The 26245-nt window shown below is 41.9% G+C and overlaps 1 protein-coding gene across 1 annotated transcript in view; it reads left to right on the forward strand.

Moving 5' to 3' along the window:
• STARD9 (StAR related lipid transfer domain containing 9) overlaps positions 1-26245 on the forward strand; it is a 1457104-nt gene that overhangs the window by 1106963 nt on the left and 323896 nt on the right. Inside the window, exon 22 of the mRNA XM_044073541.1 lies at positions 6442-6668. Within this exon, the coding sequence (XP_043929476.1) occupies positions 6442-6668 (227 nt within the window). The remainder of the gene's footprint in view (positions 1-6441; positions 6669-26245) is intronic.

The following is a 26245-nucleotide window of genomic DNA, read 5'->3' on the forward strand; positions in this document are numbered from 1 at the left end:
CGCACACACACATTCCACGACATACCTACGTTGGAAGTCTGCATTATTGATTAGTGGAAAAGTAAGTTATGGCAGTCAAATTGTACTTTTCATTGGTCTTTTTTTGTTGAGAACCTGACATTGGTAATCATGTGAGTAGTAATATGACGCCTGGGCTTGTCACATTTTATGTCTGTAAACTATTAGATGGTTGTGTCATTGTCCATTTATTAAGTGTTAGGGTAGTACAGCTAGAGTGCCAGGCAGGGTGCTGAGGAATGATTCTGGTCCTGAAACACCACTGAAATATGAAAACAAAAATGTATAAATCTCAGTCTACTGCTGTCTGTCTAAAGAATAATACGGTGTTATTGTATTCAGTTTGTATCTTTCCTCCCACCCTCTCATCTTCCACTACTGCCATAAACACACACACCTTTCAAATACTTTATGCCTTGAAATTTTAAGTAAGAATATGAAACAGTTGAAAATGCTAGCAGTGCCTGGTTAGATAACAGTGTACTCCTTTTTGCATCTGGGCATTACAAATGCAAAAAGAGATAGGCTGGTCTGTGATGACTCTACTTGTGGTGTGACACCTTTTTCTTTTAATCACTAGACCATTTTTATAGAGTTTCACAGTTCTCAGTCCTGTCAGTGGGTTAAAGAATGCTGATGTTCATAATCCCATGTCTCATTGATTCTGTAATTGATGAAAGCCTGCATTGTGCTAGGGGACAATAGAAAGCAAAACTATGAGAGAAAACAGAGTGAGAGAGAGCGAGAACTGGCGTTTGGTTGTAGAAGACAGAAAAAGAAAAACACTGCAACAGAATTCTCTATAAGACCTTAAGACGGGCTGCTGCAGCAGTTATCAGCATATCTGCTTCTGAGTTGTCCTGCAGAGGTCTGGAAATTATTGGGTGAATATAAGGGCTAGAAGCCTATCTCCTGATTTCTCTGATAATTCAAATTACATGGAATATCTGCAACTGACACCTCCTCCGCTTCTTTCTCAAGGTTAGTATTTTTCATTTTTTTCCCCTTGACATTTTTGCAGTTCTTACACAGAGGACTGTCTGCAGAATTCTTGCTGTATAAAGTAACTTGAATATTTAGGATGCTTGCATTTACTTCAGCCATTTTGCCAGAAGAATAGGCAGTGGAATGCATAGGTTTCACAGTACCTTGGAAGTTCATTTCTACAACCGAAAGCAGTGTTTTGTTTTTGCTTGGATGAAAAGACTTTTATTCAAAGGGTTAAATATTGATTCTGATTCTACTTCATATATAAAGCTGTGAAAAGTACTTTGTATACCTAAAGGTGCTGTGTGAGCAGCCACATTTTAAACTACACTGAAAATGCCTGCATAAACATAATTGAAATTTGCAAATTATTTTAAAACAGTAATTCACAATAACATACTTTACACTCTGTTCACTGCTATTTTTAAGCCCCGTTGTTACTTTTACTTTCCCTTTATGTTACACGATGCCACCTAATGTTGCATTTTCCAACATGACCTTCACAGCATGCAGTTAGAGTAGATGAGAGTATTCTGCAGTAAAGTTAGAAAAATTGTCCATCTTATTTCAGCTGCTGTGGGGGCATTTAGCAAATCCTTATGAGGCTTCAGTTAGAGGGCATTCTCCTGCAGAACTGCCTTTCCATATGTAGAAGGTGATTTCAGTAAGGAATTTTCAGCATCAGCAGTACAGTAAGGCACTGCCTCTTCCTTTTCTACGTCATCTGTGTCTTTGCCGTGCTCAGAGGAGTGTCAGTAGAATAGGTGGTCCCAATCCTCCTCAGTTCTTTACCATCAGAGATAAGATTGTGCTTGCTGTATGAGTGCTCTTTATATTCAGAGTTCTTAGCCTTTAGTATCATTTACTAGCTTATCTGTTTAAAAATTAAAATGATTCATTTTTGGTCAGTGATTAATGCATCTGTCAGTATGTACATGAGTTTAAATCCATTTTGTAGCTTTTTGGAACTTTTCTCATTTTAGTTCAGGTTAGGCCTTCAACGTGCCAAAAAGCCTATTCTTAAAAAAAACAGTCTTATGTGCATATTGTTTGGTACCCAAGTTCTGTTCTGAAGACTATCCCCAATATAAAATTTCAGTGCATTAACTTTATAAGTCCATATAAAGCAATTGCAGCCATAGTAGCAGCAGGATCAGTCTTCAGTGTTAGTAATGAGACTAAAATATCCCAAAGAATCATCCTCTAAAAAAGGAAAATAAAAATCACAGGGAGGGCTACTTATCATTTGATTTTTGGCACAAAAGATGTACAGAAGACATATCACTTGTAACATCATCAAAGGTACAGATCTGCCCCTCACTGGCACACTGTAGATGACCAATCACAGGAGGAGACATTGAAGAAGCTGTTGTCAGTGATTTTGTCACTGAAGCCTATAATCAGGAATGTCTGTCACTTACATCTGCTGCAAGACAGGCTTCTCCCTCAAGTGGAGAATAATCTTCCAGATGCACTGGAATTGGTGGTGCCTACCTACCCATTTTATTTCTTCAGTATTTTATGTTTTGTGGCTATGGAAGAGTATTAGGTTAGGGATTGAAACTTGAAGTGGCTTCTGGTAGGTACTACAGAAAGCCCTTGGGAACTTACATTAACTACCTCCAGTCAGGAGTGAGAAGTCCAGGAAAACCCTGAGAGATTGCTTGCATTTGGTTGTTCATATAAAGGCTCCTACCTGTCATTTAAAAACTTATTGAGGTTAGCAATTACTTGACAAATTCACTAATAAGTGGGCCACCTAGCTGTGTCTATCTCTTCACTGGACTATAAGACTTAAGCAGAGCAAAGGCATTTTGTCTGATACTGGGGGCTCTAAGGGCAGGAATAGCAGCAGGAAGACAGTAACTTCACACTGATGGATTCACTGCCCTTGACTAAATTCCCTTTGTTATTTTTACCCTAATGGCAGGATATGCCTTCCTATTCTGAGGAGCCATCCTTTACTGAGGTTTCCAGAAGGTGGATGAGCAGCTGTGGTTCATCCACATCGTGGTGAACAGGAGAAGGAAAGAGGTGATATAATATGCAGTCTTCCAGAACTTCAGCTCAAAGTGGTTCTTCCACTTCCTCCATTATTAAGTGAAATCTGCTTGGAACATCCAACAGTGCCTCACAAGATGGGCATCATGCTTTACTTTTGGAATACTCCTCCTTGGGCAGAGATTTTCATAGCATGCATGGGCAAGTGATATGTCATAAAGTAAGATGAAAGTGACAGATGCAGATATACTGTTGTCCAGACATGTGAGACATACTAATGCAGGTTGCCATGCCTCAAAAAGTAAACTGTATTGCAAACAAAATGTGGTTAATTTCAAACTTTTTTTTAATGGTTATCTCTGACAGTGGGGAAGAAATGTAATCAGCTCTCCCTTCCTCAGTGATCATCATAAAGACAGTGATCATGAGCTTTGTGGTTAGGTCCCTAATGCCATCCCCTGGTGACTGACATCAGCATGTGAATTATTGCAGGGGGTGTTCTATGTCCTCCCACACACATACACCTATGAGGGCTACCAATACCCGTTTAGAACCCTGAGCCAGTAATTGATGTCATGTCATGGTGTTATGTTGGTTTAGGACATCTACTGTTATGGTAAGTTCTTACACAACCGTGTTTTTTTGAGTGAAGACATAATTATCAAGGGGATTAGGAAAGGAAGGCCAAATGATGATGGAGTTCATTCCATGACTCGGACTTAGCAAAGTGTGGTGGAAGGTGGCAGACGAGGTCACCAAGGGAGAAGGGAGAGACATGTTGTAGTGTCTGCTGGCACTAATGACCTGTCAGGCAAGGCAGTAAATACCACCAGGGATGTGACAGAGAGATGCCAAGTTTGTGGGGTTGGAGTTAGGATTCCCAAAAGTGCTAGCTGTGCCAGCTTCCCAGCACACTAAGGATGGAGAGGATTAGGAAGAATAATGACAGTCTGTGGCACTGCACATGAGAAAAGGGCCTGGAACTGGTAGGACACCAAGAAAAGATATGGAAGAGAAACTAGCTCTATGCCAGGGACAAGGGCCTTCTTAGTCCAAAAGAAATATCTCAATTAATGTACCTTTGAAATAAGAAGGAAGAAACACCGGTAATTAGAGGTGAGGGAAGTGTGGAAATTTCTGTTATCACGGAAGAAACATGGAAGAGTTGGGACATAGAAGCGTATGTGTACCTGTTCAAGAATAAAACAAAAGTGAGGGATGGAGGTGATCTATATAAAGGAGTCAACATATGTTACATCACAGAGAAGAAACAAGGAAGAGGACAGGATTAGAACATTAAAGTAAGTGCCCTGGTAGTTAAAGTAGAGGAAAAGAGAAGTTATGGTGAACTGATAGAGAGTATCAGCCTCCAGACACATCATGAGAGAAGGATGAGAACCTGGAGGAAAGAATAATGTACTGAGGTAAAAGTTAGATGGTGGTTGTTGTATCTTTCGGCTTTTCCCGGTTAGGGGTTGCCACAGTGGAACTCCGGTCCGCTAATGATTGGCAGTAGATTTTTACGTACCGAGTTGCCAGCCCTGAAGCACAACCTTCAACGAAGATACACCCATTCACGCATGTCTCCACACAGAAGACGCTCTAGCTGAGAATCAAACAGGACAACATCTTACTGTGAGGCGACAACGCTACCGCAGCACCCATACCCATAGTTAGATGGTGGTATTCATGTGAAATCTGAATCTTCCAGGAGCAGACTGGGAGACTTCAAGCTCTAAGGGAGAGTGAGAGAGGAAAAGTAAAGTCTTAAACAGTAAGTGTTCAGCCAACTGTTTGCGATTGTACAAGAAAGGGCAGAATTCTGGATGGTTTTCTGTCAAGGATAAAGGGGGTTAGGGATGTCTAGATATAGGTGTCATTACACAACAGTGACTTCACAACTCCATAGTTTAGAGCGGGGAGAAGTGTAAGAGCACAAAGACTAGTGAACTGTAATGAACTGAAGAGAGGTTCAAAATTAGGGGATAGAAGATGTAAACAAGCTGTGGAAGTGGGTCTGGGATGCAGTACATGGGGTTTGGGGCAAGGGCCTAAGGAATACACATAGAGAAAGGGAAAGACCAACAACAGTACACAATAAGATGAGGCTACTGATTAGGGCAAAACACAAATTATGCAAGAAGTGAACAGTGGGGTTGGGTTGGTACAGAAGGCACAGACGAAGGAGGCAAGTAGAAGGGCAGTATAGGAGAGAATGGAAGCATAAGCTTTAAGGAAATTAGCAGAAGAGGTCAACAGGAGGAACAAATATGGCTTATATCTGTATAAAGGAAAGGAGGCAGGGTGGGACAGACTTGGCCAGGCTGAGCAAAGATAGTTAGAAGATAAAGGAAGACTGGAGGGAAGCAGCAGTACAGAATAAGTACTTTAATCTTTACAAACACAAGGGGAAGGATTGTGGTAGGGAGGCTGGGCAGAGTAGTACAATCAGGGCAGAGACACTAGAATAAAGAGGAAACAGGTTAAGATGGACATGGCTTCCATGAAAGAGGATAAAGTGTGAGAGTGCTTACCAGAGTCCGCAGGTATGTGGGCAGTTTGTTGGCAGAATGGATTCATATTGAATTGTTGGGAATCCATCACATACACCAGAGTAATTCACTTACACCAAGATCAAATCTTTTGGAATCTGGCCCCAAGTGTAAGTCTGCTGTATAGATGGACCTTACCCTGGAGTAAGTCACTTACACAAAGAGCAAGTCTTTTGGAATCTGGTCCTTCATATAGTGGTAAAAGAACAGATATGTATTATTGTAGCCTTTAATTTTAATTACATTGGGGGAGCATGGTGCAGCTTTCTCACTGTTAGTTTGTTGCTCTTCCTAAACAGAACCTTTATATATATCCCCATATAATATTCAGTGTCCCTGTTGCTCTGCAGTGTTTAGAATTTGGGCAGCAAATGTGGACATAGAGGTTGATGCCCTTGGAGTACATAAATTTGCTGCCTCCTGTCTCCCACAAATGATACTCTGAGACACTTTTCAGCAGAGTTCAAGAATCTGTTTTGCTTTTTAATGTTTTCTTTCAGATGGATTACAATTGTACAGTTGTACATTCTTGTTATTTTTATGAATTTACCCCTTCACCAACCTGAGATGCTTCTATCTAACCATGATAATGACTTGGTCAGTGTTTTGTTTGTTTATGCCAAGATTTATAAAACACAGGGAAACTAAGTAAACATGGAGTTAACCATATCTTACATTTTTGATTAAAAGACCTTCACTTTATGTAATCAGAGCTAGGCAAGAACTTTGAGTGGTTATGTGGGCAATGATATGAAATTCAATATGTCTGACTCTTGGAAAGGATTGCTTCTTGAAGAACTGTTATTAGTATTAACCATACTTTTGCTTTTAATGTTCATCTGGATGAAGACTTACTCTGATACTTTGATGTTTCTTTCCCCAGAGTGCAAAACTGGCAATTTACTGAGTTTGAAAAGTACCATTTCAAGCATCATCAACACAGAGATTCTAAGCAGGAGCTGACAGAGTTGGAGAATTTCTACCGGCAGCAGATCCAACAGCAACACCATCATGTGGAGGAGCTGAAGCAGGAGATCCTGGTGGCACAGTTGAAGGCTGAACATGAACTGGAACAGGACCAGGCACAGCTCAACGAACAGATAAGAGAGAGTAAGTGAAGGAACTTGTAAGGAAGTCAGAGCTAGAGCTTGCCAGTTTGCAAATTATTGAACAGTAGTTTGGTCACCTGCTGATTACACCTCCGTGGACAATGGTTTAGTCACGTACTTACTGCACTTTTCTGCACAGTGGTATCGTTCAGTGAAAGAAATGGAAGCCAAAAGTGCATATTTTGTGAAACTATATTTAAAAGAAATAACCAGTATTAGCAATATGAGAGTAGTGTGGCACTTTCACAACTGTATGGTATGAATATTTTTTTTGGTTGAGGAGTTGCTGCTGGGATCAGGTTTACATGCCTGTCCTGGAAGATGGTGAAGAAAGGCATTAATATCTTTCTACCTTTGTCATGATTAGTGGCTGTAGACAGAGATGTACTTACGTGTTTATTAGTAGGTATCTCATCACTGGTAATGTTTTATGCCCAAGGATTCTCCTCCCAGAGAGATCTGTCAGGTCTTGCTTTAAAAAAGTCAGATCATTACAGTGAGAACTATTTTGTGGACTGACCACATAAGTCACGTAATATATTCGTGTCCATATGTTAATTTCTCAGCCTTGTCCATCTCTTAATTTTATTATGCTTTGTTTACGCCACTCCTTTTTGTCTGCTGTTCTGTACAGAAAGCAGTTCCATGTTGTACCACCAGTACTTCCCCCAGTAAAGTAACTTTACATTTTCTATGCCAGTGCTATTAGCTGCAACCTCCCCCCTCCATATTGGACATATAGCCAGAGTATGAGCAATACAGAGTTGGCAGCTATTCAGTCATCGGTTATTCCCTATTATTAAAGTTGTGTCACACAGTGATATACTTCACATGTCTGTCCAAGTTTGAACATTTCCTGGTCGATGCTAATGGTGAAAGTTGCATTCAATATGTTCTCAGCCCTCCATCAGTGAAGAAGAGATGTCAATGGATAGTTGGCCTTTATCTTCTGGACAACCCTAAGTGACTCAATTCTACATTTAAGCCTTGATGACTGACATCATGAGAAAATAATCTAGCTGATGTCACACTGGGCTAGTTGTGATTTTAATTAAAATGTGTTAATTGAGTGAGCCAGAATCTGGGCACATTCTCAGTATGCTGGAAACCAAAAATTGTACATCATGCACATTTTTATTTATTTACTTTATTTTACATTTGTTTACTAGGAAAGTCTGACTGGATATATGTCCATTTTCAGCGAGGGCCCAGGGAGAAAAGCTCCAGAAAGCAGAGTACAAATACATTAGGAACAATAGAAACAGAGATAAGTATAATATACAGTTTTCAGTAGGGTTACAAACTTAGATAAAACATAGTAGACAATATCAAAGTCATGCAGCTTCAGTTTCAGACAATAATACATGCAGTTATGGGCTAAGTCCCATCAAGAATTCATACACTTTTTAGAGTATATGATTGAAATGCTTAGGGAGAGTTTGCAGGAACAGCTGGTGTAGTTTGAGGCTTTTTTTGAACTGGGTTAAGGAGGATTGATGAGTAAGTTCGGCAGGTAGCATATTCCAAGTTTTGCCTACTGTGTTGGCAAATAGAGAGTCCCCACCCACATTTATGCTCTTAGTTGTTTGTACCAGCAGTTTGTCAGCAGAGCGTAGTGACCTCAGATTGCTGTATGGTTTGATGATCTTATTTAGTGCTGTTTTTTTTCGGGTTGATATAGTATTTTGTGGATTATTACAAGTTGGTTATATCGGAGAAGACTGGGCCACTCCAGCCATCCCAGTTGAGTTAGGTTGATACAATGGTGGGTCCTAGAGGTAGCACCTGTAGCAAATCTAGAAATATGGTTGTAAAAACTAGCAAGTTTGGTAAGGGTGGCTTGGTTCAGGTTAGTGAAGGGGGGAGGCATAGAGGAGGGTAGAAAGTAGGTGGGACCGAGTGATAGTGGTTCTTGCAAAAGGAGTGAGGAAGGGTTTGATCCTGTATAGGGAGCCCAGTTTTTTGTTGACAGATTTGATGGTTTTATTGACATGACTATCATATTATATGGCGATGTTAAGTTGTCAATCTCGCCTTCATTTTTGCTGGATGGGTTTGGAGCCGATCCTCGGCTCCAACTCGCCACTTGCTAAGCTCGAGAGCTAATTTTACCAGCTCGAGGCAACCCTATATCCCATGATGCAAAGCAGAGACTACCCAGAATCTCGTTTGCCGCTTCGCTAACGAGGTGCCTCTTTTACCAGCTCTAGGTAAGTTTTTCTTAGAATAAGACTTTGTCTCATCCCCTTTATTTTTCATAACCTAGTAGTTTTGTGAACTTTAACGCTTATTTTAACCCTATTCCCGTTAGTGTTCCCTTTTTTTCGGGTTATTTATCCCCTTCCCTAGATTAGGCCTTAGGCCTTTCCCTTTCCTAAACTTTCCTGTGAGGGATTTTTGTGTATGTTTGAGTGTTGTATCCCTGTTAAGTTTAGTTTTTTGGATTGGGTGTTTTTTGTGTGTGTGTGTTTGTGTTTTTCACTGTCAGCTTGTGTTCCCTTGACACAGCTATGTCGAAGGACACAAAGGTCTCAGGCTTCAAGAAGTGTGACTCGTGCTGTCAGAAGATGTCTCTGACAGATGGTCACACTTCTTGTGTTTACTGCCTGGGACCTATGCACCTGCAGGACTCTTGTGCTATCTGTCATGCCTTCAGCCCAAGAGTCTGGCAGGAGCGCAGAAATAAGTTAATATTGAGGGGCTTATTAAAGCCTGAGAGCTCCCCGACTAAGTCGGCACTGAGGAAGCCCTTGAAACCTGTTAAGCCTTCGGCTGCAAGTCCCAAGCCGTCGGCTACTGGTTCAACTTCTTTAGTGTCGAGATCGGCTCCGGCTGGAGCCGATCCTTCCATGCTAGAAGTCACAGTATCGGCTCCATCCGGCGCCGATACTGCCAGATCTGGACACTCAGTGTCGGCTCCGGCCGGAGCCGACGTATCCTTGGTTCCTTCGGCTCCACCTATCTCTAAAAAGAGATCTCGATCCCCCTCATTGGAATCGATACGTTCGGCTCCGAGATCACCCTTGCTCTCAGAGCGGAGCCATCGGAGCCGTTCTTCTCGGTCATCCAGGCTGTCTGATCACGACCTCGCAAGAGTGGTGAGTAGACTATTAAAGTCTCAGGCATTGGTCCAAATGCTCCATAGCCCATCTCAACAGACGGTCGCTATTTCACATCCACCTAACATTCCTCCTTCGACTCTCTTACAGAGTTTGGAGCCGGAGCTCCTCGGAGCCGTGACTGTTGTAGCTTCGGAGCCGATACCACCCCTTTCAGCTCCATCGTCCTCTGCTCAGATTTCCTCCTTGAGGCCTTCATTGGAGGGATCCGGGCGTTTGGTCTCTCTCGTCAGCTCCGAGGGGGCGAGTGGCATCGGACCCTTGTCCGACCCCGTTCTCCCTCTCGGGGCTTCGGCGTTGGTGAGCTCAGCCCCGACATCTCATCTACCTCGGAGCCTTCCCTCTCGATGAGGCCTGGAGTTCCTATCTCTTCGGAGCTTGAACCTTCTGGTCTCTCTGATGGGGGGAGCCTTCGAGGTGACGAGGAGTGTACTAGCCCCTGGGCGTAGTCAACTGTCAGTTCCATCAGCTCCTCCCACTACAGTGCCTGCTGACGTCTCTTCCCACTCTCTTGCTCCTGGGCCCAGAGATCCAACGCCTCAGGTTTCCCCATTGGGAATATCTTCCTCTTCCGAGGCTTCTCCTGATCCATCAGGTGAACCTCCGCGTAAGAGGACATGTAAGAGGAAACATCTAGACTCCCCCGAGTCTATTACATCTGATACTGACTTGGATGAGTCGGAGGGATCCCCAAGGTCCTCCTCTGAGGATGTCTCTTTCTCAGACATCCTTGAACTCCTTAAGCAGAAGGGGAACTGGCCCTCCCTTAATCCTTCCGAGGACGAGTCAGTATACCTGGAGGCGTTCGGATCTCGACCCTCCACCTCCTGGGTGTCTCCGCCTTTCGACCCTCTTATGGATGTAGTGGCTCGGAAGGCATGGATGGCCCCAGATTCGGTGGAACCTATTCCTAGGAGGCCTTCTAAATTTATTACGGCCCCACCAGATAGACAATATTTGACAAAAGGTGTCCCGGTTGATGCCATGGTGGTGTGATGCAGCCACCAAGAAGGAACTAGCTGATCCTTCAGTACCTGTCCATCCTCCTAACAAGGATTCTAGGACTATGGACAGGTACGGCAAGCGGATTTTTTTCTTCAGCGACCTTTGCCATGCGATCGCTGAACTACTTGTGTCACTTCACCCGCCTATAAAGAGATGTTCTTAAAGAGTTGGGAGAAGTTTTACAGGATCCGTCAGCTGCTGGGTCTCAGGATAAGATTAGCTTACAGCTAGGAATCCTTAACTCCATTGTTAACTCCTCCATGCGGCTCATTTCTTATGCAGCTGATGGAGCGAGTAGGGCCGCAGGCACAGGAGTGGCTTTAAGGCGTCAGTCCTGGATGCGGCTTTGTAATTTTGCAGACCCCTTCAAGGCGTCCTTCACAAACTCCCCTTTTGATGGTTCGACCTTGTTCGGACCTCAAGTGAAAGACACTTTGACTAGATGCGAACAAGATGGCAAGACTCTTTCTGCCGTAGGAGTCCATTTCTCCACCCCTTCAAGACCTTACCCAAAAGGTCAGAAGGGAGGGAAAATGTGGTTCCGCAAATCTCAAGGAGTCATGCCTGACGCACGAGGTCAGTTTACCCCCAGAGGCAGAGGGGATAACAACAACAGACGCCGCCCTCGGGGCAGAGGGGGGTCCACAGAATCAGGGTAGCAGAGAGCCTCTTTCTGACAAACCCTTCCAGCATCCCTGAGATATTGCCCGATTGTCCACCTTCGGAGGCAGTCGGGGGAAGATTATCACTGTACCCAATAGCCTGGCTTTCCCTTTCTCAAGACAAATGGGTACAGTCGATTATATCCGAGGGTTACAAAATTCCCTTTATTTAAACCCCAATTCAGCAAAAGGGGAACCCTTCCAGATGTTCCACCCGGAACTAGCAGTACCAGACATATCAAGACTGCTAGCAAAAAGAGCCATCCAGCCAGTCCCAGCAGACCAAATAGGATCCGGAATCTACTCAAGGTTCTTTTTAGTTCCAAAAAAGACAGGGGACTGGAGACCAATATTAGATCTGAGCAAACTAAACACGTTTGTAAAGAAAACAAGATTCCGGATGGTCACGCTTCAGTCCATTCTACCCTTTCTGGGCAAGGACAATTGGATGTGCTCGGTAGATCTTCAGGATGCGTACTATCACATAAAAATTCACAGGCGCTCCAGAAGATTTCTCCGCTTTCGGCTGGGGACCAGTCACTTCCAATTCAGGGCCCTGCCCTTTGGACTCACTACAGCCCCCAGAGTGTTCACCAAATGTATGGCAGTGGTTACGGCTCACCTGAGACATCAAGGATTCCAGGTGTTTCCATATCTAGACGACTGGCTCCTCACTGCCACCACCAGGCATCAACTTCTTCAGGCCAGAGATTACACCATTCACATTTGCAGAGGGCTAGGGATTTCTATAAATTTTGAAAAATCTGCCTTGTCGCCTTGTCAATCTATTACTTTTATATGCACAAAATTGGTCACCGTACAACTTTCTGCAAAGTTAACAGACCAAAGGATCTTGGACATTCAAAGTCACATCCAGGTGATTCTTCTCCGCAACAAAATTCAAGCCAGATTTGCTCTGAAAGTATTAGGTCTTATGGCGGCTGCCATAACACTTCTTCCCTTTGCCCGCTTTTACATGCGTCTTCTACAATGGATGCTATTCGCCCAATGGTCCTTTCAACAACTTCCCATGCGTCACAGGATTATAATAACTCCAACTTGCAAAAGGCATCTAACCTGGTGGATATAGTCTCCTCAAGTCCATCAGGGCAGACCCTGTGTTCCTCCTGCCCCGGTCACCACGGTTACATCGGACACCTCCCTGATTGGGTGAGGGGGGCATTATCAGGGCAGGATGGTCCATGGCACTTGGCAACCTTTCGAATACCACCTGCACATAAATGTCCTAGAGATGAGAGCAGTGCTTTTAATGTTGCAAGCCCTCAACGACTCTCTTCCCCTGGGAACTATCGCAGTCCTAACGGACAATATGTCCGTAGTGTGGTATATCAACAAACAAGGCGGAACCAAGTCCTATCCACTGTGTCGAGAGGCTCTCAGACTTTGGCAGTGGGCAATCTCTTCTCAGCGGTTTCTGATAGCAACGCATATCCCCGGGAAATCCAACATCATAGAGGACAGGTTGAGCAGAGCTATTCTCATGCCTCATGAGTGGTCTCTCAAACAATCAGTGACTGAAGAGATTTTTCAGGAGTGGGGCCTTCCTTGCTGCGACCTTTTTGCTACACCTCAAAACAGCAAATGCCCAGACTTCTTCTCTCTCTTCCCCCTTCCAGGCCATCCCCCCAGAGACGCTCTAACCCAAGATTGGCCCCGGGGACGACTTTATGCTTTTCCCCCCTTTCCTCTGATAGCTCAAGTAATTCAGAAAGCAACCGCCTTGAGAGCCAAGTTGATTTTCATTGCCCCTTATTGGCCTCAACAGATATGGTTTCCATTCCTACGTCGTTATCTCTTGGTACAGCTATGGCATCTGGACCCGGTTCCAGATCTTCTGACCCACCAGTCGGGGCAGCTGCACCAATCCATACCTTCTCTCAACCTCACTGCTTGGTTGCTCCACTTCCATCCTTAGCCAGGCTTCCTATGATTTCTAATCCCGTCTGGGATATCATAGTAGCTTCCCTAAAATCCTCTACCAGAAGGATTTACACTGGTAAATGGCAATGTTTCTCCTTCTGGGCAAAAGCTAGGAACATAGACCCCTATACTGCTCCAATTCATTCGGTCTTAGACTTCCTAGCTGAGATTTTTCATTCAGGATCCTCTTCCTCCACAGTAAAAGTTCAGCTGGCAGCCATTTCGAATTTTCATATAGGCCTTTTGGACCACAACATTATGTCACATAAACTTTGCAAGGCATTCCTTTGAGGTATCTTTTTACTTAAACCTCCGATTAGAGACCCCCCACCACAGTGGGATCTAAATTTAATTTTAACATCCTTGATTCTCCCCCCTTTCGAACCTGCGGCTGCCTGTTCATTGAAATTTCTTTCTTGGAAGACACTCTTTCTAGTCGCCATTACTTCTGCCAGGAGAGTATCTGAGCTTCATGCTCTCTGCATTCGTCCTCCCTACTTAATTTTCCACAAAGACAGGGTATCTCTAAGGACTAATCCGTCTTTCTTACCCAAAGTGGCATTGCAGACAAACCTAAATCAATCCATTGATCTTCCAGTGTTTTTCCCAAATTATTCTGATAGAGCGGAACAAAAATTACATTGTCTTGATGTTCACCGCCAGCTCAGATATTATCTAGACAAAACTAAACATTTTAGGAAATCCGATCAACTGTTTCTATCCTATGCAGAGAACAGGAAAGGCCTTCCAGTTTCCAAGGTGACTTTATCTAGATGGCTGTCTTCTGTGATTACTTACATTTATCAGCTCAGAGGCAAAGAGTTGATTTCTAGGCCAAAAGCCCATTCTACCAGAGCTCTAGCTACATCTACAGCCTTTCGGGCTAGACTTCCAATAGACACTATTTGTGCAGCAGCCACATGGGCGCCTCCTCATACCTTTGTTTCACATTACAAATTAGACTTGGCCTCCAGAGACAGAGCGAATTTTGGTTCCACCGTTCTCAAGAGTCTGTTCCATTGAGCCACCCAGGATAGAGGTGCTAGGGACGCGGTCCCATCCAGCAAGAATGAAGGCGAGATTGACGTTATGTACCTACCATAACGTTTCATGTTAGTTGTCTTCTCTCGCCGCCTTTCTTGCGTCCCGCCCTCCATCCCCCTAGCCTAGTCAGACCGAGAAGATTATGCCTCTTCTATTAAGAGGCTTTATCCTTTTTTTTCTAGCTATCAGCTTCTAGTGTCACTAGATTAGGTTGATCCTTTTCAGAGGATTATGATGATTATGATTGTCATTTTTAGTATTGTTACTTTTCCTCCTCCTTTACAGTTGGAAGAATATATTCCTAATTTCCTTAGCTACCAAACGAGATCTGGGTAGTCTCTGCTTTGCATCATGGGCTATAGGGTTGCCTCGAGCTGGTAATATTAGCTCTCGAGCTTAGCAAGTGCCGAGTCGGAGCCGAGGATCGGCTCCAAACCCATCCAGCAAGAAAGAAGGCGAGAGAAGACAACTAACATGGAACGTTATGGTAGGTACATAACTTCTTATCGACTGTGATGCCTAGGAGTTTTGTGTGAGTATCTGGGGATATAATTGTGCCATTGTTGGAACTTATAGTAAAGAATGGTGAGGAGGATTTGCAGGTGGGGGAAAAGATGAGCAGTTTACTTTTGTCCGGGTTTAATAGAAGCTGATGGTTTGCAAACCATTTTTCTACATAATTGAAAGTATTCTGGGTTAGGGTCATAAGCTCAGTTGAGGAGGTGGTACGTATTAGAGTAGAGTCATCCACGTATTGGATGCAGTTGGCCTTGGGAGTGATGGTGGGGGTAGGTCATTGATAAAGATTGAGAAGAGTAGTCATCTTAGTATGGAGCCTTGGGGGACTCCTAGAGTAATGGGTAGATGTGTGGATAGGGTATTCTGCCATAAAACTGCTTGTCTATCAGACAGGTAGGATTGGAACCATTTAATAGAGCTGCTATTCAGTGACAGTTCCTTCAGGGTATGGAGAAGCAGTTGGTGATTGACCATATCAAAGGCCTTAGAGAAGTCTAGGAAGAGAGCAGAGGTAAGTTTGTTATTGTTTCGGTTGGTGTTGATGGAGTTAGAGAAGTATAGAAGGGCTGATGTGGTGTTGTGGTGTGGCCTAAAACCATGCTGAGAGTTGGCCAGTAGTTTATTTTGGGTGAGTGCATTAAATGGTTGTGGATGCACTTTTGCATAATTTTGGCCAATGGTGATAGTATGGCTATTTGTCGGAATTTTGAGGGGGTCTAAAGAATTCCCTCCTTTATGAAGGGGAATGACATGGGAAACCTTCCAGAAAGAGGGAATAGTGGCTTCAGTCAAGGTGCAGTTTATTATGATCGAGACGGGTATGCAATGGCATCTGCCCCTTTTTGTAAATATTCTGGTGGGAGGAGATCAGCTGCAAGGGGTTGTGGGCTTCAGTTTGTTAATTAGAGATCAGATGGGGGCTGTAGATACAGGTTGGAAGGCAAAAGGGAGTGGGGTAGTGGTTGTGGCGGAATTTTGAAAGGAGCTGGTGGGGGGTAGTTGGCTAGCTAGTGATTGGATGGTTTTGGTAAAAAAAAATTGTTAATGATATTAACAGTTTCCTCTGGAGTTTTAAGGTGACAAGTTGAGGAAGTGGGGGTTGAGCAATTTGTTTATGCCTGCCCAAAAGTGTTGATAGAAGTTTTTTTTTGTCTAACAGTGTGGCTTTCTTGGTATCATTCCTTAGTTGTTGGAATTTTAATATGGTCAAGTGGGTCTTTGGAGGTGCGCTATTTGTCCCATGCTTTATTTCTTGCTATGATTTTTGGTTTTGGTTACTTTGAGAGCCAGAGGGTGGTCTTAGGTTTGGCTCTGAGGGTGCAGATAGCAGCGTGGGAATCTAGAATCTAGTGGAAGTTCTTTAAGTATGGCCCAATTGCATGCTCGGAGTTCATTCTGAAAGTCAGTGGAGTTAAAGTTCATGTGTGTACTTTCCTGAATGATTTGGTTTATAGAGGTTTGTTTTTGTTTTTTGTTTTTTTGTTTTTTTTTGAAGGGAGATGTCTTGTGGGTTAAATTTTATAATGAGTGAGTTAGTAAAATTGTAAAATACAATACAACAGTCATATCAGTGGAATTTTCACCTGACTGTAGTGGTGGTGCTGCGGTAGCATTGTCGCCTCACAGTTAGACGTTGCCCGTTCGATTCTCAGTTAGAGCGTCTTCTGTGTGGCGACATGCATGAATGGGCATTCCTTCGTTGAAGGTTGTGCATTAGGCCCGGCAAGCCAGCACGTAAAACTCTATTGCCAATCATTAGCTGACCGGAGTTTCGCTGTGGCGACCCCTAACCGGGAAAAGCCGAAAGACACATACATACATACATTTGTTCTTCTGTTTTTAGAATCTTTTGCCATGTTGTTCAGTGTCATTTCTGTTTCACACTTTGGAATAAAGCCAGGTCTGTTAATAAGTTTTTGTACCCTGCTTATCTGGCCATTATGTGGGTTGCTATGACTTTTCCCTATACAGCTCCACCTCATCCATCAATTGTTTCCGTTTACCCCAGAGGACTGAACCTTCTTTTCAGCAGTGTGAGCTGATGATCAGCAGTCAGAGTACAGATGGGTGGAATGCAAGACTGAAGTGCCCTGTATTATGAGTCTGCATAGCATGCGTTGAATGCAGAGGAGTTTTTTGGGAATTCACCAGTGGTCACCTTTGCACTGAAGCAAATGCAGTCCTTCCCCACCAAGAAGATCTGCTTTTAGGTACCCCTTTTTACCTTGACCAGCCCACTGATATTCCAAATCTAGTTCTGAACCTATATTGCCAGTTTTGTGGTAAAAATACAGTCTCTTAGCCTGCAGATTTGCAAAGCCACTTCTCTTGCAGAGAACTGCTATCTTGATGCCAGTGATTTGTTTTTGCCATTGACTGTGTCTTCAGAGCTGCACAGTAATATATGAATGAGCTGACAGAGAAGACCTTTGAGCCATATCTTTGGTTGTTATAACTCATTCCCTCTGTACCCTCCCTTCTCGCTCACTTTGTCTACTACCACCTGTTAAATCTGTATTTTGAACCTTTTTGTTTCCTGTTCTGCTATTTGCTCCACTACCTTCGGCATAAAATACTTCCTCTTGGTATTAGTATTGTACTGGGTTTACCTGTATCTGACAGTCATTTACTTTCCTCCCTCCCCTCTTTCCTGTTACATTTTGCCCACCAGCTATGCCTCTTGTTATACACGTCTGTATTTTCCCTTTCCTTTGTCTTCTGCAGTGATTACATTCCAGGTTGCCTTATCTTGCAGTTGTAATGTAGAACTTATATTTTCATTACCATCTTGGATGTCCTCCTGTGCACTCCTTCCTCCAGCTTAATCTGTGTTTTCTGCACGGTTTCCAGAAATGTACATAGCAGTCCAAGTGGGGCCTCAGCAGTGTTCTAAGTAAGATGAGGCAGTGGCCTTGTCATACGTAGCAGGAGCTGAATTGCCTTCTCCACTACTTTTTATCAGTTTTAGTACCACCATGTGCCTCCTCATTCTACTCTCTTACTACCTTGTTATAAGGGATGTGGCAAGAATTTTAACAGCACAGTCTAGAAACAGTGGTACTGTGGATGGGGTGGTGATGGGTAAGTTTCTGAACCCTGTCTTTCCCCCATTTCATGTAGAATTCACTTGGTGATGTCTTGACAAATCTCATTAACATTAGTGTATTGGTGCTGGATACTTTGTGTTTACATCCCTTCCTTCTTTTCTGTAGTTATTAACCAAGGATAGCCCTAGACCTCTCTTACAGATGTGTTTGCAGCAGAGAACACCTTCTGAAAGAAGAGAACTAGCCAGTAGGCCATTTACTCCGTCCTTCCTTGGTTAGCATTCCAGTTCTCAATCCACTAATGGAACCAGGAGTGTGTGGTAAAAATAGAAATCCTGTCACTGCACTACCAGGCTGGTAATATTTGGGAATTTATTCCATTGAGGCATTTTATTTCTTGCCAGATCATAAAGAGTTAATGTTTATGAAGGCCATGAGCACATTTCAGTGTTAGAGAAAGGGAGTTTTACAGTTTATGCCACAGAGATGGTGTTGATTGTGTACAGAGGTTTGGATCTGAATTAGTAGAATATGTGAATTTGTTTTACACTTGAAAGCATATTTTACAAAGGTGGACAATGTATAGCAAGAAGGTAGCTATATATCTACCAAAGAATATTTATTATACAGGAATCTAATGCATTTTTCCCAGTAAAGAGTTTTATTTCATGGAGAAAGCATGCTTATTCAATAAATACATGGGTTTTCTTTTGAAGAAGTAGAACGTTTCATTTTGCACATATGGATAGTTAATTATGCAGAGCTGAAAAATCTTTGCTGAGGAGCCTGCTTAACTTGGCTACGCATGTTCAGGTATTTTTGTCTCTGCCTACATGAATTTCCCACAGAGTAACAAATGAGACGGTCGCAGTGCCCACTTTTTCAGAACATGGTTCTACTTCAAGGAAATAAGCTTCAGTGATTAGCCTTTGTTTTTGCACCAGTTGGCACTGTCTTAACTACTTTACTATTTCAGAGTGAAACGGAAAAAGCACAGAGGTTAAATGCAATCATAGTGTTTTAATGTATGTTTTCTATTGGATTTTTTACTTAACTTGTAAAAAAAACTTAGTTGAGAAGTTTTTAAATAGATGGCATAAAAGAGTGTTACAGAATGGGTTTTACAAAATACTTGGAAGTAAAGTTTGATTTCAGGCTTCAGCTGTTGTGGTAAGCCATTAAATGGCAGATTAGCATTATTTAAGATAAACAGAGTGTCTAGTTGAACGGCTTCTAGTTTTGGAACTAGACGAGTGCTTTGGAGTAGTGGGCACTGTCTTGTTTCTCACTGTTTCAGTATGACATGGCAGGATTCAGAAAGATGTCTGCTGACGGATCGACTTTGGAAGCTCGAACTTTCAAAACTTCGAATTTCATATGGTCAAGACTAACATTGAAGTTTTGAAGGTTCAAAACTTTAATAAAATAAATATTTTTTATTTACGTTTATGCAGGAGGGCAAGCCCACCTGCACCCTACATCCCCTGCTAAATAAATATACCAACTCCGAGATCACATTACAGTAAAGTGAACAGTAAATGTCCCATTCTGCACTGTATAGCAATCTCTGTTTAAAATGTTCAAAGTTTCAAACCTTCGATCTTATGGTCTCGACTGTATCAAGTTTAAAGTTTTGAAACTTCAGGCTTCAAAGTACACCCCTGCTGATAAACAACTGCATAACTAGATGAGTTCAAGAAAAGCAGTGAGTCACAAAAAAAGTGATACTGAAATGATTTAATTAAAAAACTGAGCAAATGAAAAGTTTGACTGCAAGAGTAAAATAGTTTAAAGTCACATTTTATATGACTAGTGCTACAGACGTATTACTAGGCACAACTTTTATTACATAAAAAATGTTTTAAAGTTTATAGAAGCATTACTGTAGAAAAAAGAAACCTCTTCATAGTTGTACTGTTTTTAATTTCACACAATTTAAAGGTTTCTTTGCAAGAAACAAGATGTAAGGTAAGTACGGTCTGAATTAGAGAATAGAGATTAATGTTGTTTTTCTGGGGTATAACCCCCCATGCCTATTTGTTGGAATGTATACATACCTACTGCTAAATTACTTTTACATTGGAGAGATGTGCAGTCTCTGAGAAAAATACTTCCCAGAAGACCCAAGTGTTTCTTCATTCTTCCTGAAGTTGCACAGTCACCATGAAAGGGACAGTGTATTATTGGCAGTGTGACTACCTTGGGGGGAGGTGTGAGGGTTAGAAATTTTTTTTTTGCTACGTTTTATTCTTACAATGTCTTGTTAATCAGCAGAATTTGCTTCCGAAGTGGATGAGTTACTGTATTGCTCCTTTTTGAAATTTTATTTGAAATCATCTGACTCGTATAGTGATCTCATGTTTGCTTTGAGAGCTTCTGTTTTGGTATTTTGGCTGGTTTATGACAAGTTTCTAAAGTTGCATTTTAGTTTAATGATTTATCAGGGTATTTGGCACTTAGCATATTTCTCTAAATGATTACAACATAAATCTTGTCATGGGAAGTTATTCTAAATCACGGCAATCTCAGGAATATCATTAGTTTCTTTATAACCACATGCTGTGATTTGATTTACTAATATTGTGTTAGATGTTGCAAACTCTAACACAGATGTATCCTTTGTCTCCATATCATTATTTAACACTTGATCAACAAAAGTTTTGAACTGGGAAGAATTTAATGGGACAAATCACTGGTAGTCATGGTACCATGATGTTTGTTTAGTATTGCTCCCTAACAACTCTTGTTCTTCACTTGAATGTTCAACTTGGGTTGTTTTCTGTATTGAATCTGTATGCCCTCCCTGTGTCTGTGGAGGTTTGTGCTATGTGCTGTAGTTTGCTGCCATAGACATATGGTAGGTGAAAGGTGAATTGGTGATCCTCCAAACTGTCCATAGGTGTACAGTGTGTTGTATAAGTGAGTGAGTGTGGGTATATATCCTACAGTGGGCTAGTACTCAGTCCAGGATTTAGTTTCTGTGCCTTGTATCCTTTGAGTGCCAGAAGAGACACCAACTCCCCCATGGCCCTGAAATGGATAATGCTAGTATCAGAAAATGAATAAAGTCATTAGTTAGGTGGAGCAGGAATATAAGAGCACAAAGGAGGAATCCACAAGTGTCTACAATGAGAGGTTAATCCGGGGAAAATAAGGGAGTTAATAACGTCCTAAGTACGCAATCAGTCGTGAGGGATTTGAGCACCCAGATTGATAGCAACCTGACTTTGACCACCATGTTGCTACAATTGTACAGAAAGCTTTCTACATGGCCCACCTCATAAGTAAAGGTCATCCAGGAGCAAGAAGGTCATAACATCCCTGTATTCTTCCCTTATAAGGCCCATTATTGGGTACAATGCCCCATTCAGCATGTACCTCGCAAAGTACATGCAGCAGCTGGAGAAACAACAGAGGTTCCTCACCAGAAGAATCCAGGACCTCAAAAATTTGCCATCCACAGATAGGCTAAAAGCCCTATCCCTCAACTCAGTTTTATACAGACTCTTCAGAGGTGACCTCTGTCTGGAATATAAGGAGATCTCAGACCCCGCCTTGATGGGGCTGCTGCATATCCACAAGTCAAGCTCCAGTCGAGTAACCTACATGAGTGGTCTCAGCCTGGTCTGTGACATCAATAGGGCTTGTTGACAGGAAAGATTTGTATCCCTGAGACTCCCCCCATCTGTGGAATAGACTCCTTGTCCTGAATAACTAGATGGGAAGTAGAAAATACATTCCTGGGATTCCACCCATGTCCCTACTGGATAGGGGCATCGGGTGCTGATTTGTCTAAACATGGGCTAAAATCTTTGCTAGGCTTATAAGGGCCTCAGGACCAATAGCCTAGTAACTTCCTATAATCCCAAATGTTGAAGGAGCTGGTGCTCCTGTTACCGAAATGAGAGGTGATGTATTGAGTTGTGGTGAAGAGTGTCCTGAACTTGTGAGCTTGTCTGTCCACAGCTAGTTTAACCTGGTTGAAAACTGTTGAAGTCTGTACATATACACCCCATGTGATAGCATGTATGGATAGAAAATATGCAGCATTTTAGAGTCAGAGTGATTGCAACAGAGAGAGGAAGTTATGGACCTATGAAATGGGCTACTAGAGTAGGTAATGGATTGGGAATTCACAGATGCATTCAGAAGGTCATGGGACTAGAAGAGAAGATAAAGGCAAGAGGTCACATGCTGAATATACATCAAAGAGACAAATCCTGGAAGCTTTACCAAAAGAATAAACTTCCCAAAACTCTTCTCCAATATACACAGCTCTATAACTTTGCAAAAAAAAAAAAACAAATCTTCAAAGCCAAAAAATCCTACTACACTAAGCTCCAGTCTAACCATCCCCACAACCCTAGGCTTTTTTGGAATTCCATAAACTCACTCCTCAACCCAGGCTCCAAAAATAACCTGTCTGGACCCAAGTAAATCTGACCTCAAATTAGCCTCACTATTCAACTCTTTCTTTATAGAGTCAATATCAGACCTAACGAAAACTTTTCCCAACAAATTCTCCTACATTCCACCTCATCTAATTCGCCAAATAATTTCTCCCCTATGTTTGAGCTTAAACCTGTCGCCACTAACTACATAAAAAGACTTCTATCCAAACGTAAACCCTGCTCCAATGCACCTAAAAATATCCCCTCTTCCTTTCTCAAGTCTGCTGCCGATAGTATAGCTCTCCCAATTAGTATCTTAATTAATAGATCCATAAAGGAGTCCTATGTCCCTAAACTCTAGTGTTCTGCCTTTATTCTTCCTCTCCACAAGGGAGGCAAAAAACTAACATTTCAAACTTCCGCCCTATAGCTCTTCTCTCTCCAATCTCCAAAATCCTAGAAAAATGCATCCACCTTCAACTTATGCCTTTTCTAACTAAAAACCAACTTCTTACCCCTACCCAACATGGCTTCCAACCAGGACATAACACCATAACAGCTCTACTCTCATTCTTAGAAACTGTCAATCAAGCCCGAGATTCTGGGAACTTAGTGTCCACAGTGCTCCTAGATCTCTCTAAAGCATTCAGTACTGTTTCCCATAAGCACCTTGTACGTCACCTCTCAAACCTAAATCTCTCCCAAAACTCACTTTCCTGGTTCTCAAGCTATCTGTCAGATAGATCTCGGGCTGTGAAATGAAAAAAAGGCACCTCACCTTTCTTACCCACCCCTACCCGAGTACCACAGGGATCTATCCTCGGAGCAATGCTATTTAATATCTTTATCAATAACTTTCACTCTGCTATTCCTAATGCCAAAGTCATCCAATATGCAAATGACTCTGCATTTGTCTGGTCTGCTTCTAACCTCCCTGAACTCCTATCTAACTGCCTTCTCAACTGCTGAGATCTGGATGCGCCAAAATCACCTTTATCTCAATGCTAACAAATCTAAAATACTACTATTCACACCCTCAAAATCTTTCTCTTTTGATAAAAATTCCTTCCAAGTCCTTAGCCAAAGCAACTCTCCGATTGAAGTTGTTCCCTTTGCCAAATTACTCTGTGTAACTATAGACAAACACCTCAAGTTTGACATCCATATTCAGCAAAATATAAAGAAAGCCCACCAAAAACTATGTATACTATACAGGAACAACCACTTCCTCTCTACTTCTGCCATGCATACTCTGGCTTCCTCTTACCTCCTTCCCTCCTTCTGTGCGGCACCCTGCTACTATCTAACCTGTCCTCTTCTTTCGCTTCCAAATGTGAAAGCTGTTATGACAAAATTTCTAAATTTGCCACCAAAGGCAAACATTCCACTCATCACTGTGTTACCCTCCATTCCCTCAAGTGTTTAGAATTCACAAATTACCTGGACTTCCTCCAGCTCACTACAGCACATAGACTAATATTTAAGCCAACTAAATGCTCCGCTCTAACATCCTTCCCCCATTCACCCCAAATAGAACTCTTAGATCTGATCACCAAAACTTAATTACTGTCCACAAACTTAAACTTAAACCATCGGCAGCAGACTTGAGAAAGGAAGAGCTGGACAACTTCTCCTCTCCTTAGGTAAGAAATAGAACTGTCTCCCTTCCATACTAAGGTCAATGTTAAACACAAACAACTTCAAAACTTGTCTATACATCTACCTCTCCTCCAAATGAAAATGTAACTGCATTCTCCCTACCTAGAACTCTTTAACAAAAGCCCCTGGGAGGGTATCCTCCTGAGTTCCTAAGCACCTTATAGCTGGCTATAACCTTGTATAGCTAATTCTCATACGATCTCTCACACTCTGTAAATAGCTTTTGACTTTAACTGTGTGAATTTGTTAAAATGTATCTGCACAATATTTTTCCACTATGGGCAATATTACTCATGCTTTGTATTATTTGATATGTATTTGTACTTGTACTTTTATTTTTATTGGACTGTTGTCTTTACTTTAATCTGTTTCATCGAGGGTATTGCTTCTTACTGCCATCAGAAAAATGTAATCTAAAGTTAAAAGATCCTGCATTGATGCTGCTCATAATAGAGTTTAAGCATAGTTTTTCAGATAAAATTGGATCAGACACATTAAGCACATGCCCCTTCTCACAAGTCCATAGGATACATAGAGCAAGAAGAATTTCCAAAGTCTATCCAGTAAGATAACTTTTTTTCCAGGCCATCTCTTCTCCTAGTTAAGAATCTGTACAGTTTATTGATTGTATTTGAAGGCATGTTGTTAGACTACAGAAAGTATCATTGTATTCATTAATTTGTTCTGATCAGTGATGTATATAGCTTGTACTCTGACTTCTTGTAATCTTTTGAATATGCTCTTGAGTTCCTGTTTAAGGTGTAGATTTGTCTGACTTTTGTTGTAAGAGTGACCAAAACATTGGTTATAGTCCACAATGATTTTTCAGCCTGTATTCCATATTGATTCAGGGGTCATGGATTTCATTGTCCAATTTTGTCTCTTTCCCCAATTTCACACTTCTACATTTGTTTTGATGATGTCTCTGTAGTGAAGATGAAAGCGCTAAACCGAGGATGTTTTTAACATTATTTTTGACATTAAACACATTGCGCAACATGTATTGAAGCTCTTGGCTGACTAACGTATTTGTTTTGCTGTTCTTAGTCTTTGTTTCTTCCAGTACAATAATTCCACTCTTGTTTCTTTGTTGTAAGAATGATCAAAACTTTGGTTCTAGCCCACAGTGATTACTTAGGTTATATGCCATAATGATTCACAGGTCATGGATTTCATTGTCCAGTTTTGTTTTTTCCCCAATTTCACACTACTACTTTTGGAAATATTAAGTGCAAGACGGTCATTTCCATACCAGGTCTTAATTTTATTCAGCCTTTCCTGCAGTATTTTTCTACACTTGATGGTGGCATCTTAGAGTGTGATGCCCTTATATAGCCAGCCAAAATTATCTTTTCTTCACTGAACAGATGTGTCCCTGCCTTCTTGGATGTGGTCATTGAGTCCGTTGTCTGTCTTTTGATAAAAGAATTTAGGATTTCAGCATGTGTAAGCCTCTTGTGGATGCCCTTGTTTGCATCTGTCAGTAGTATCTTGACTTCAGATGAGTTGAGTGTTTGTATAAGTATCTGCATTGTAAGGTTGGGATAAGTGAAAGACACTCGGTTTTCAAAAGTCACTGATAGCCTTCAGAATAGGTAACCATAGCCACTGTTCTTATTTAAAATAGATTATATAACCTGAAAATGTTTATTATATCTTTAGGACAACAAATTTGCATGTGTTCCTTTTTCTGACAAAGAAGCTATTCCTTCTCCTTTACACCTACAGTTTATAAATGAATATCCAAATACATTAACTAGAAAATTTTACTAGGAAATGTCATACTGTTTAATGATCTTTAGTAGTCCTGCATAGCTTTTAGAATGTGCCGGATGCCAAATTATATTATGTTGGGTTCTGCAATCTGTATATCTGGCTGCACTTTTAGGGTAGAGACTTTAATACATGTCATGAATGGCTTGTACTCAGTGGTTTGGAACACCTGAGCTTTGTATCGCATGAACTTGAGGATGAGCGCTCCAGTAGTCAGTTGCTCATGTTCCTTCTTCTTCTAGCACATAGTAGTGAAATCACGTTGCTCATCTGTGTTGTTTAATTGGTGGTCTGATCTTGCACCTAGTGAGACAGCAGTTATATTTCCAGTTAGTGATCACTCTCTGAGGTGTTTAAACCTTAGAGTGAAAACAATAACGTTTGAGGGGCGACAGAAAGGCTTGCAACTACAGGGGAA

Source organism: Protopterus annectens, chromosome 6.part0 (genome assembly GCF_019279795.1).
Source record: "Protopterus annectens isolate FY-2018-M chromosome 6.part0, PAN1.0, whole genome shotgun sequence".
NCBI classification, from domain to species: domain Eukaryota; kingdom Metazoa; phylum Chordata; order Ceratodontiformes; family Protopteridae; genus Protopterus; species Protopterus annectens.